At 32.9% G+C, this 11685-nt stretch overlaps 2 protein-coding genes across 2 annotated transcripts; one reads left to right on the forward strand and one right to left on the reverse strand.

Moving 5' to 3' along the window:
• Window positions 1-560: 560 nt before the first annotated feature.
• On the forward strand, window positions 561-9572 carry LOC124631560 (protein PRR14L-like). Its single transcript, XM_047166027.1, has 3 exons — window positions 561-684; window positions 8676-8839; window positions 8928-9572. The coding sequence occupies exons 2-3, from the start codon at window positions 8826-8828 to the stop codon at window positions 9481-9483; spliced, it is 570 nt and encodes a 189-aa protein (XP_047021983.1). The 5' UTR covers window positions 561-684; window positions 8676-8825; the 3' UTR covers window positions 9484-9572.
• LOC124631559 (neuferricin homolog) lies at window positions 9568-11557 on the reverse strand. Its single transcript, XM_047166026.1, has 4 exons — window positions 11111-11557; window positions 10881-11024; window positions 10560-10746; window positions 9568-9822 (listed from the first exon to the last, which is right to left on the reverse strand). The coding sequence occupies exons 1-4, from the start codon at window positions 11379-11381 to the stop codon at window positions 9654-9656; spliced, it is 771 nt and encodes a 256-aa protein (XP_047021982.1). The 5' UTR covers window positions 11382-11557; the 3' UTR covers window positions 9568-9653.
• Between the last annotated feature and the right edge of the window lie 128 nt (window positions 11558-11685).

Consider the following 11685-nt stretch of genomic DNA (forward strand, 5'->3'; position numbering starts at 1 on the left):
CAAGTGTTTCATTTCAATTATATTTAAACAGGAACTTGAGAAAAAGTATTACCATAGCAGCGCTAGTTTAGCTTCATGGTTCAGGTTCGATTCCCGAAATACATGTTGGTGTGCAGCAAGTATGAGAAACCCTTGTTAACTACGTAAATTGCGCGTTTATTATACGCAGGTAAATTAATAACAATATCAGATAACCTGCTTTTCCCACAATCTTAATGTTTAATCAAAGAAAAATATTTCTTTAATAACCCTGATTAATTCTTTCGGTATAAATATTAATCTAAAACTACATAAGTAAAAAAAATAATTAAATACCTACTTGTTTTTTGGTAGCAAATTAAATATGTATTAAACGAATCAAACAGGTTTTGAATTTTAAAATATTTTGTCGGACTTGACAAAATTGGCCAAATGTAATAAAAAGTTAGTTACACCATGATTAGATTATCGGAAATTCTTATTCAGGCGTGCTATATTAATAAAATAATTTATAGTAATAAATACATAATAGATCGACCAGAATATTTATTAATCTGAGTTAGAGATAGTGTATGACAATACGCAAGGTACATTTACTCTGTGCCCGATCATCTGTTAACCGAAAAATGTCTGAATAGTCTGTGGCCTGGCAGGCAACAATTTCCCCCCACCCCCTTGCCACTTTACGTTAATGTACGTGTGGCGCGCTGTCTCATAGATAATACACTATATAGAGATAGATACGCAACTCATCGTTCAAAACAACTTACTAGCGTGAAAGTTAACGGGCCCCCGTCACAAGATGGCGTGGTTACTTCATGTATGGTTAGGGTAGATGGCGCTTTTCAAGAGTTCTCTTAAATATGTTTTTAAATTTGAAAATTGAAATCACTGTTTTAAATTCAATTTACTGTAAATTGAATTTAAAACAGTGATTTCAATTTCCAGTTCCAGTTTCCAGTTTTCAGTTTCCAACTTCTAGTCTAGTCAATAATATTATGGGAGATAATAAAAAAACAAAAGATAAAGAGTACATTTATCGGCTAAGTATATTTTATTTCCTTTTTTTATGTGTATTACAATATTTAAATGCTTGTAACTTAATTTCATCATTTACATCGAAATTTGTTATTTTTCCGTTAATTATTCTATTAACCCCGGTGCACCAACTGTGAATGATTAAATTAATTGACATATTAATTATAAAATCAATTAATTTATTTTTATGAACTATACAAGTAATTATACTAAAATCACAATGGCAATTGATGTAAAATTTCATTTTTTCTTTCAGATATTTTATTTCAGGTGAATCTCGTAAACATGCAACAATCATATAATATATTTCATTTAATAATTTTATAAAATCATCACATGCATTAAATAAGGATTTTTTCGTATAATCTATTTCATAATTAAATGATTCAAAATCAATTTCCTTTCTTAATATATCATTAGTACATGTTCCACATTTTTTGAACACTTTACATTTCGATTTTTTTACAATGTATCCTGCTACATATTTTTTTGATTCGGCATGCAAAATCGAGTCATTCCATTTAATTTGGTTCATTGTATTATACTTCGGCCGTTCAGAGAATGCGTTCCTGACACCTATCAGTTAGTCACGACTAGTGATGGGCACAACATAACACTGAGTTCGTTACCGTTCCTTCAAAATGAACCGCCGCATTATTTTAAGATTATTTTCGTTTTAAATTGGCGGAATCATTTGTTTTATATTTTAGTTATTTAAGTGGAAACCAAAAAAAGGTAATATTCATATAATAAAATTGTTTTATTTATTCTTTGTTACAAGTACATTGAATTGAATGTGCGAACAGAATATTAATCAGACTCCGATTTGCTTGAGGAGGTGGTGTCTTCATCATCATCTTCGCCTACATGTATAATTATATTATTATCAATAACAGAATCAATCCTGATATCTCGGTCTAACAAAAGCCGGGTAATCAAATAAAAACAGATCGAAAACACTTGAAAAACGTGGTCTATGCGCACGAAACGACAACGGACGACTGTTTTAGCGTCACAAAATGGCGGCCCATAACGCCATTTGGGGTTACCATTTTTAATCTAAGTATAAAAATGCGGTTTGGTCATAGTTTTATTTTTATATTTCATAAACGTTATAATTAAGTCTTATAGTCCATTATTTTCCAATTCTTAAAAAGAAAATCAAAACGTATTATTTTATATTATAACTGTATAAGAAGAGATTACGATACTTGCCTGTTATTTTTAGCACAGCACTACAAAATATAAACTGCTGACATAACCTTGTAATAGCGCAGTATAGATTTAGAAAAATATTGTTTACCAAGTTATTTGACACTCAGTTTGGCACAAAATTATAACATTCATTGATTATTGATATAATAATGTTGTTTTAATGCTCCTCAATTGTTAAAACGGTAAACAACCAGCAAAAATATTTTTATCGTAACTGCAACGCCATTGCAAAGTTACGTCGTCAGTTCAATCGCGACGTGTCAGGAACGCATTCTCTGAATGGCCGAACTATAATTAAAGAATCAATAGGAAAATCACCACTAACCAATTCAATTTCATTGTTTTGTTTTTCAGCAAGAAGATCTTTGAAAGATTGCAGTGATTTATTTTCATCTTTTTCACAGTTGGCACTTACAGAATGGGGCGAATTTAAATTATTAAGTAACAAAGTTTTGAACGCATTAATAAATTGTAGGCACGAGGGATTAACATTTCGTATCCCATTACTTCTAATGTTACAAAAAAAATTTTCAAGAGGGTCCTGATTGAAATTTCTGGTTAAAAGGCTAGTAACTTTATATTTGATTTTTAAAAACTCCCACATTTCTTTAAACGTTTTAATATTGTGGATCCAATTTTGAAGGGATGGCACTTTTTCATATCTTACTTCTTCTGTACCATCCCGTTTTTTTTTTATAGTTTTAAAAGTCATTGAATCCAATATAGGAACTACCTCTGTCCATAATCTAAAATGAGGAGAATTATTCATTACACACCCCTTGAAAATTTTTGGATCACCTGTATATGAATGTCCATTGAAAGAATCAAATAGTTTGTCCATAATGAGTAGAAAATCAGCAGTTTCTTCGCACTCCGCCGGAAGAAGGTTGTGTTCTGAAACAATATATTAAATAAGTACTAGAATACAGTTCATATCAATCTTTTTTGCTATTGTGGACCGAAATTAAAGAAAAAAGAAAGAAAATACATTTATTCGACCCAGATTAGGGGCACACAATAAAAAAACAAAAATACAAAAATTTAATTAAAAAATTAAACGGTGTGCCTCACGGCTGTGTCGAAAAGGCACAAACTTACAAACTTTAAAGTGGCAGTAACGATTTACTGTGCGTCTTTATCAGTTGGTTCAGTAAATAGTTGTGGGTGTAAATATAATTAGTAAGAAACCAACATTAAACTATATTTTGTAGTTTCATAATGTCTCAAATTTTTATTTCAATATGATAATTTTAATTTATTATTTCATTTCAATTTATAATGTTATTCCAACAATATATCTTATGCATCTTAAATATTGACATAGCCAATTTTAGATAAATTATTAGATATGAATTGTATTTTTATTTTGAATTTTATCGAGAGAAATAGCATCTCAATTGTTTGTTTTTAAATATTTTTGAACTTATAAATGTAGCCAGGACATCTAATATTATTTTAAAGAAAAATAATGAACTTTCTAATTTGTCTGTGGAGAATGAAGATGGTTAAAAACATGTAAATTAAAAATAAAAATCTAATTTAGTAAATTAATAGCAATTTTTTTTAAATATAGAGAAAATAATGAGAACAATAAAAAGCATACTTACTTGCTAAGAATCTCAATGCTGATGATACCCTTTGGCTGAAAACTTGTGCAGCATATTTCACTTTCATTTTTGGAATTTTCTCTTTATTAACATGGTTTTCTGTTAATTTATTAACAAGCCTAATTTCATCATCCCCAACATCTAACTTCAACAGCATCTCCAAATGTTCCCACTTTGCATACTTTGTTTTCCCATCTTGTACAAATTTCAAATGTTTGGCGAGTAAATTATTTCTCATTCCCTTTAAAAGATGTGGAGGATCAAATAATGGGAAGACCTTTTGGTCTTCAAACTCGAAGGCTTGGGTCCTATATTCATTACCCTCTTGTAAATATTTGCGTTTTGTGTCTTCTTGAAGACTTTTTATCACAGAAATATTTGTGGCTGATTGGTCACATATAGTGGCAATAACTATCAATCCAGTATTGGAGATTTCTTTTATTATTGTTTTGATCAGCTTCTTTAAATCGTCCTTTTTCGTGGCACCTTGGCAAAATGAAAAGCATAAAGGTTGTTTCACTTTGCTTTTTATACCCTTGATCATAAAGACCAAGGCATGATCTGCGAGTTTTTTTGTTTGTCTGTGCCCAAAATCTTCAAAACCAGTTATCTGTTTTAGGGCAGGGTTGTAAAAAACACCCGGAGCCAATGATACCTCATCAAACAGTAAATTGACCAACTTTTTTTCTGCCGGCAATTTTGCTACTGTAGCTTTTAAATTTTTAAATATATCAGGATTGAAGCCTGGTTTCAGTTCAAATTTACTCAACATTTTTTGTAGGCTGCGCTTTGATGGCAAGACAAACATTTTTCGCATGAGGTTGTAAGCTTTCTGACTCTGTTTGTAAATGGTCAATGCCATGATTTTTTCGTTAAATGTAAATCGCCTGCCTCGTGGTTTCTTTTTCCATTTCATTTGGAGGGAAGTAAATATTTTTATTGTTGCAGGCATTTTATTTAACTCTTTCAAAAATGATTTTGATGTGGAAATTTTCCTTGCAGAGAGTTTCTTGTTATTTTGTTCCTTATATTTCTTTTTCAGCTTCAATACTTTCTGTTTTAACTTTATTATCTCCTTCTCTTTGGAGGTGACGACTCGTTTTAAATATTGACAAGTCCCTCTTTTCCTAGAACCTGTAATTTAAATTATGTTACACCTCAGATCAAAGAAATAGTGTTACACAAAGTTTTAATAGAATTGTGATAAAAATATGTTACATAATATTGTTCTGTTATTATATTATGACCAGAGATTGGAATAGGTAGGCTTCGAGGAACAGATACAAAAAGTGGAGACTTCCCTACAACAGCAGATACAAGCTTGATAAATATTTTTTATGGGGATTTTATGGGTAAACAAAAATGGATATAAAGAAGATCATTCAGACTCCATACATTTTTGGGCCTTTTCTACCAACGAAAAAAAATGGTATGGATGGTTAGAACTAGCTATTTGGATGAATAATTATTATGACACATAAGTTGTAGGATTATATCAAGTTATTATTATTAATCCATTTAATTCAGGTTTACAAGTTCGGAGATTTGTTATTGTCTTACATTTATTGATTCCTGCAAGTGCGGAAATAATCCTACCTAAAATTATAAACGCGAAAGTTTGTAAGTTTGGATGATGTTTGTTACTCTTTCACGAAAAAACTACTGAACGGCTTTGGATGAAATTTGGTATGTAGATAGCTTATACCCTGGAATTAGACATAGGCTATTTTTTATTCCGGTATACGCGGGTGAAACCGCGGGACGCAGTTAGTATGAAATAATCCTATACTAGTACTAATATTATAAATGTTGTGAGGATGTTTGTTCCTCTTTCCCGCGAAAACTACTAAACGGATTTAGATGAAACTTTACAGTAATATAGCTTATAAAAAATGTAATAACACATAGGCTTCACTACATAGTATAAAACAAAGTCGCTTTCTCTGTCCTTATTTCCCTATGTACGCTTAAATGCCCACTCTCTCTCTCTGCAAGAAGTTTTATGACCCTACAGTGGAAACAAATTGGAATCCTGATGATGGAAAGAAAAACCTAATGTTACAAGTCAAAGGTCAATTGTCAATAAAAATATTTACCTTTAGGGCGTTCAGCTGTCTGTAATGCATTCTGTACATCACTATGATAGTGGGTAGAGCTGGATGGCTCAATGACAGCAAGTTTATCTTGCGAAATGTTTAATAAATTCGACATGTCTGCCTCGACATGTCCCGATGGACCTTCAAGAGTTTGACCACCTGGTAATGTAGATAAATCTGCAAAAGGATGAAATTATTTATAGTTACTGTATAATTATGTAGAATATAGAACAATATTCATTTAATTCTTAGAAGATAGCATGTTGCATCAATTATTTTTGGTATATAATATTCATTTTATTTTCTTCTAATTAGGATTAGATTATTCAGTAGAAAATTTTATTTAATATTTGAGGAACAATTTTGTTATTACAGCGAAGGCAAAGAAATGTGGTTTTGTTTCTATTAAGATTTAAATAACATAAGACATCTAAATAGTAGGTACCTAGAGTTGGTATTGCATTTGGAGTAAGTCGGTGACTGGCTGAACGGTAACACTCTTCAAAATGTCTGTCGCAAAATCGAATTTGGTTATAAATGTAGATGTCGCCTTTCTCTTGTAAAGCTTTATCTAGTACTTTTTTCCACGAGTTAAACTTTTCCAAATGTGGGTATTCAGGTTTAGGAAATCGGTGCAATGGGCCTGAAATCAAGAAGTTTTTATACATGAACAACTCACTCTCATTAAAATACCGTAATAGATATCATCATCATATGTATAAAATTTTAGTAATGTACTGTGATACCATCCTTGAATATTAATCTAACACTAGAAATAATAGCTGAGGTCTAGCAGTACTAGAACAGGAACACCACAGTTGAAGTAAATAAAATCACAGTAGCATAGCATGGGGGTGCCGAGGGGGCCATGGCCCTGGGTGGCGCTACTCTAGGGGCCGGCACCGCCGCCTAGCTGCAGCATCAAGCCAAGTAGAAGCTGATAGCGTTGACAGTAGAGGCAAAGGCATTTTTTGCCGCCTTTACATTGTCAGTTCCTATTTATGCCACCCCATAATACAATTTTCTTGAGAAGAGTCACTATACATTAAAGGTTGTCTGTAAAAGATCGCTTTTAGCGATAAGACCACCCATTGTTACACCCCTTTTAGTTATTAAGTTTTAAATTGTAATTTGTTATGGTGTACATAGTGTGTATAGATACCACCACCACCACCATAACAAATACAACAAGATAGATAGATATCTATCTATACTTCTAGCCTACCTCCCAATAACTTCTTGTCTACTAAAAGAAGATCTAACCTATCAGGCAGGCAGGGTACTAAATTTTTCGACTCGCTCTTGAATTTTTACATCTGCTTGTTTTTCGTTTAATTTGACAATAAATGCTTAGTCCACACAAGGCTTTATGTTTTTTGAGCTTTAAAGGAAAATCTAACATATCCTAGTTTGCAAAAAATATTGTTGCATGCTGTATGAATCGACAAAGTTATACATAGATCATTAGTGTATGAATCAACAAAATCCTAGGTAGGATGCTAAAATTTTCACACTGCTGCACTACATATCAAAGAGAGCCAGTAACAATTTCTGAAAGTATTCCTTCCAGCACCCTAGTGAATCCCAAAATCATGGGCTGAGACCGCACCTGGTCATGAGTCGATATCAATAATAATTCTTTCTTGCCAAAACCATCTTTAGAATTTTATTAAATTGTAGTCATTTGAATTTAAATAAGTACCTAAATAAGGGGGCTCGCCCCTAAGACTACCCACTGACCGGCAGCTAAATATACCTGCGCCCCGGGCGGCGGAATCCCATGCTACGCCACTGTAAAATCATAGTTTTAAAACCTGATGAAGTTATTTGGTCAGAGGGTCGTCTAGAGCGGGCTTTGTCTTATACGTAGATTCCGAGTCTTTTGATTGGATATAAAAGTTAATGTGCAGTTTCAATTGTTTGTGTAGGGTCAGGACAGGAGTGTGTGTGGTAGTGCATCTTAGATTTTTGATGACTCAAGGACTATGATGACCACAGATTGCACGGATGACAATAATGGATATTGTGCAGCCTATCAGCAAAAGATAAATTACGTGCATTATAAAGTTAAAAGTTTTGAACTTACCGTCATTGTCACAATCAAAGTAGCACTTATATCTTGACGTTGATGGCATTCCGCCCCTAAGACGATCCACTGGACGCATTTTCTAGTCCTAAATACGGTGCCGGGTCAATGTAAAAGCAGTCGATCGAGGTTCCAAAATACAAAGCCGGGTCAATGAAAATGCAGTAGATCACAGGTCCAAAATACGAAGCCAGGTCAATCACAGAAGCAGTCAGTATCAGAGTCCAGGAACACGCAACAATCGTAATAAAAAAACCAGAAAATAACACTCAGAATAAACCAACACGTTAGAAAACGGAAAACGGTTTAATTTAAAAGTATGGTCGACTGTCAATGTCAATCGTCAGTGTTTCAAGTGGTTTCAAGTAGTGTGATTATTGTGATTAACTAAGACGTCCTCATAGATAAAAAATAATTAAAAATAAATCATAAAATTATTTAATTACAATATTTGTTAATATTTCTAATCACAAAACTTTTTTTAGATTTGTTATTAAATCGATGAAATATCGGTCTAAGGTGCAGTGACATCTAGTGACTAAAACGAAGTACAAATACCCAAGTTACGGGGCATCCGTCACTAGATGGCGCATTTCTAAAAAAAAACCTCAGAAAATTATTGTACTTCAGTTGCATCCCCATGCGCTGTCTGCACGCTGTCTGTTTATTAGTTTTGTTTGTAGTCTTTCGATTTTTGCTTATACAAGAAACGGTTTTTTCAGTATTAAAAGTAGTTTTTATTGTACTTATGTTTTGTTATCGCCTCGGAATTGTACAACAATCGAACTGTATTCATGTAATATAATGGAAGCGTCTAGGTAAGCTGCTTTTTATAGTTTATAAATCACAAATTCCGTTATTTCTATTGAATACTCTTGGTTACAAACATTTAACGTTCAATTACAGACTAGATACTGAGCTGCCCAATAAGATGGCACATCTAGATATAATGGAGATTGATGAACCCAACATAGAAGCTAATGAAGAAAAATCGCATGTGCCTGAATTACCCTCACGAGTTTTGAGAAAAAGAAAGTCGATAATGCCAGAAACAAGTAAATCCTCCAATCGTAGGGTTTGTATGAAGCCTAGTAAACGTATTATGACTGAAAATGCTAACCCTAAGCAAATAGAAGCACTGTATCTGAACAAGAAAGTTAAATCCTTGTCACAGACTTTGGAAACCATTTATGAAGAACCCAAAGCTCAGAATAATGAGACTGAAGTGCTTATTGGTGGAAGGAAAGTAAAAAGACTGCTAACATTCCAACTAGGGAATCAGTATACAAAAGACAAAATAAAGAAGCGTAGGGCTAAGATAAAGAAATTATTGGGAAACAAAACATTTTTGAATAGAAAGAAAATACCAATGCAAGTATTTCTCAAAACTATAGAATGTTTAGAATTGGATGAAGTAGTACAGACAGAAACTTGTTTGCCAAATAAAGATAAGGAAACCTAATGAAATTAAGACTAAAAGACTTATTACCTATGGTAATGTGTTCCCATGTTTATGTGTATTGTTCATACAAAATAAAATACTCAATTTAATAACATCTTTTATTTATAAGAAAAAAATAAGAGATTTAGTTTGGAATAAAGTAATATATTCATAGTTACTATCATAAAAGTTTAAGTTTGAACCTTGCACTCTATAGATGATTTAGGACAGTTGTCATATTCTTTGATAAGACCTGCAGAACCTTGATCAGCTTCATTCAGGCACACACAGCGGGGCTTTTCCACGCCAGGAGTGAAGAGTTGCCGAGGAACCCCAGTCCAACTCCTTTTAATGCCTCCACTACAATTTAAAACAACATTACATTTATTAATAAGCAAACAGTTGCAATGAATGAGTATGTTAGGACAATACTAAGCATAAAACTGGATAATGTTCTGCAAGAGAAAACCTAACTTAAACACAAATAAGTACATTGTATACTTCTTGTGTCTACCATCCTACCTTTACAATAAAAAGTCAAGACAATCTTTTGTGCACAATAGTGGGTACTGGTCATTTTTTAAAGTTCAGCAAAAAAAGTCAGAGCTTATAGATCTTAGGTGCTTCTATTTGCCCATCATAAATAAGATCCATCAATATCTGTTATTGGGGAATTTCCTAACATAGCAGGTAAAAAGTTCATATTGTATTGAAAATGTACTTTGAACTAGACAAGTATAATTTTTTGCATTCAAACAATTTAATATTTAGCAGTTCTTAAGCAGAGAACATGGTAATGTAATTAATGAGATGCAACTTACACCTTAATCATACTTTTTTCAAGTTAGGGTCCAATGTCTTTGATCACTAAAAGTGAGGTAGAAAAATATACTTTTGTATTCAAAGGTCAGGGGCTTGGATGCTTTCCAGCCTAACCAACTGCAGCTGGGCACCAGTGTTTTACAAGTAGTGACTGCACGGGTTGAGGAGGTCAGATAGGCAATTACTACCAATATCCCTAGGTAAGACTGGTTGTCAGACTTACTGGTGTCTAACCTAACCTAACCTACCCTCTATGATAATAATAATTAAATAACCTTGATGTTGTGCACCACACTTTAGTGCCTTCATCAGCACTCCACGCTATGTTACATGGAGGATACTTCTGATCTTCTTTCCTTGACTTTTCTTTCTCTTCTTGACATTCCTGTATTTTATTGTAGAACTCTTCCATATAGACAGTCTCCTGGCCATCTTTGTCATAGTACCTTCCTATCAGGACTCCTGAGAAAAATAATGTGATATTTATTTTACCTGTAGTGACTCATATATTAAATGAACAAGGTAACAGAATACATATTAAAATTCCAAGTAATTTAAAAGTAAAAAAATATCTCATAAAAAAATTGCTAACATACCAACTTGTTTATACTTTTTCTTAAATGTATCTCTCCAATTGATAACCGTGAGTATTTCGGTACAGGACAAGTCCATAACATGGTCCCTTTCATTGCTTTCATCCTGGAAATCCCCGGTGACAAGAGATCTTGATCCATCTTTGCCTGAATTGTTTTAGAATTAATTAGGTAAACTCACCAATACTATAAACAAACAAAAATAAGTATAAACGGTAAAGAACATGAATTACCTATGAAATAATGATATGAAGCACCCTTTTTATAATGTCTTTTACCTTCTGTAACATCAAAGACAGTACCTAGTACAGCTAAATACAGACTTTTACGTGTTACCCCGTCATATTGAGCCAGTTTAGTCGCCGTGAAGATCCCGGGTTTGTCTTCGACGGGATTTAAGAAACTGTCATAGTAGAATTTCAGTTCCTCACGATACAAGTATGCGCAGGTAACTACTGCTACGGATATTAACAACTTCATGTTGCTTAATAGACCAACAACCATGATGAATATTATTATTTATGCTTACTCATGAGAATACTTGTGTAGGATAATGTGAGATCATTGATACATTCAAATGTGAAATAAAATGCTTGATAATGCTATGTAATTGGAAATAACTATACCTACACAAAAACTTCAGCAAGTTTGTAATACGCGTTAGCACACAGGCTTGACACACATACCTTTTCTTTCTGAAAATTATAACTGTAAATCGTCATCCAACTCTCCAAGCAACTTCAACAACAACAAAAAGTTTTGAAGTTGAAAACGTCAATGTCAAGAAACTTCAGATTTTATTCTGTCA

The sequence above is a fragment of the Helicoverpa zea genome, chromosome 6 (genome assembly GCF_022581195.2).
Source record: "Helicoverpa zea isolate HzStark_Cry1AcR chromosome 6, ilHelZeax1.1, whole genome shotgun sequence".
Classification (NCBI taxonomy): domain Eukaryota; kingdom Metazoa; phylum Arthropoda; class Insecta; order Lepidoptera; family Noctuidae; genus Helicoverpa; species Helicoverpa zea.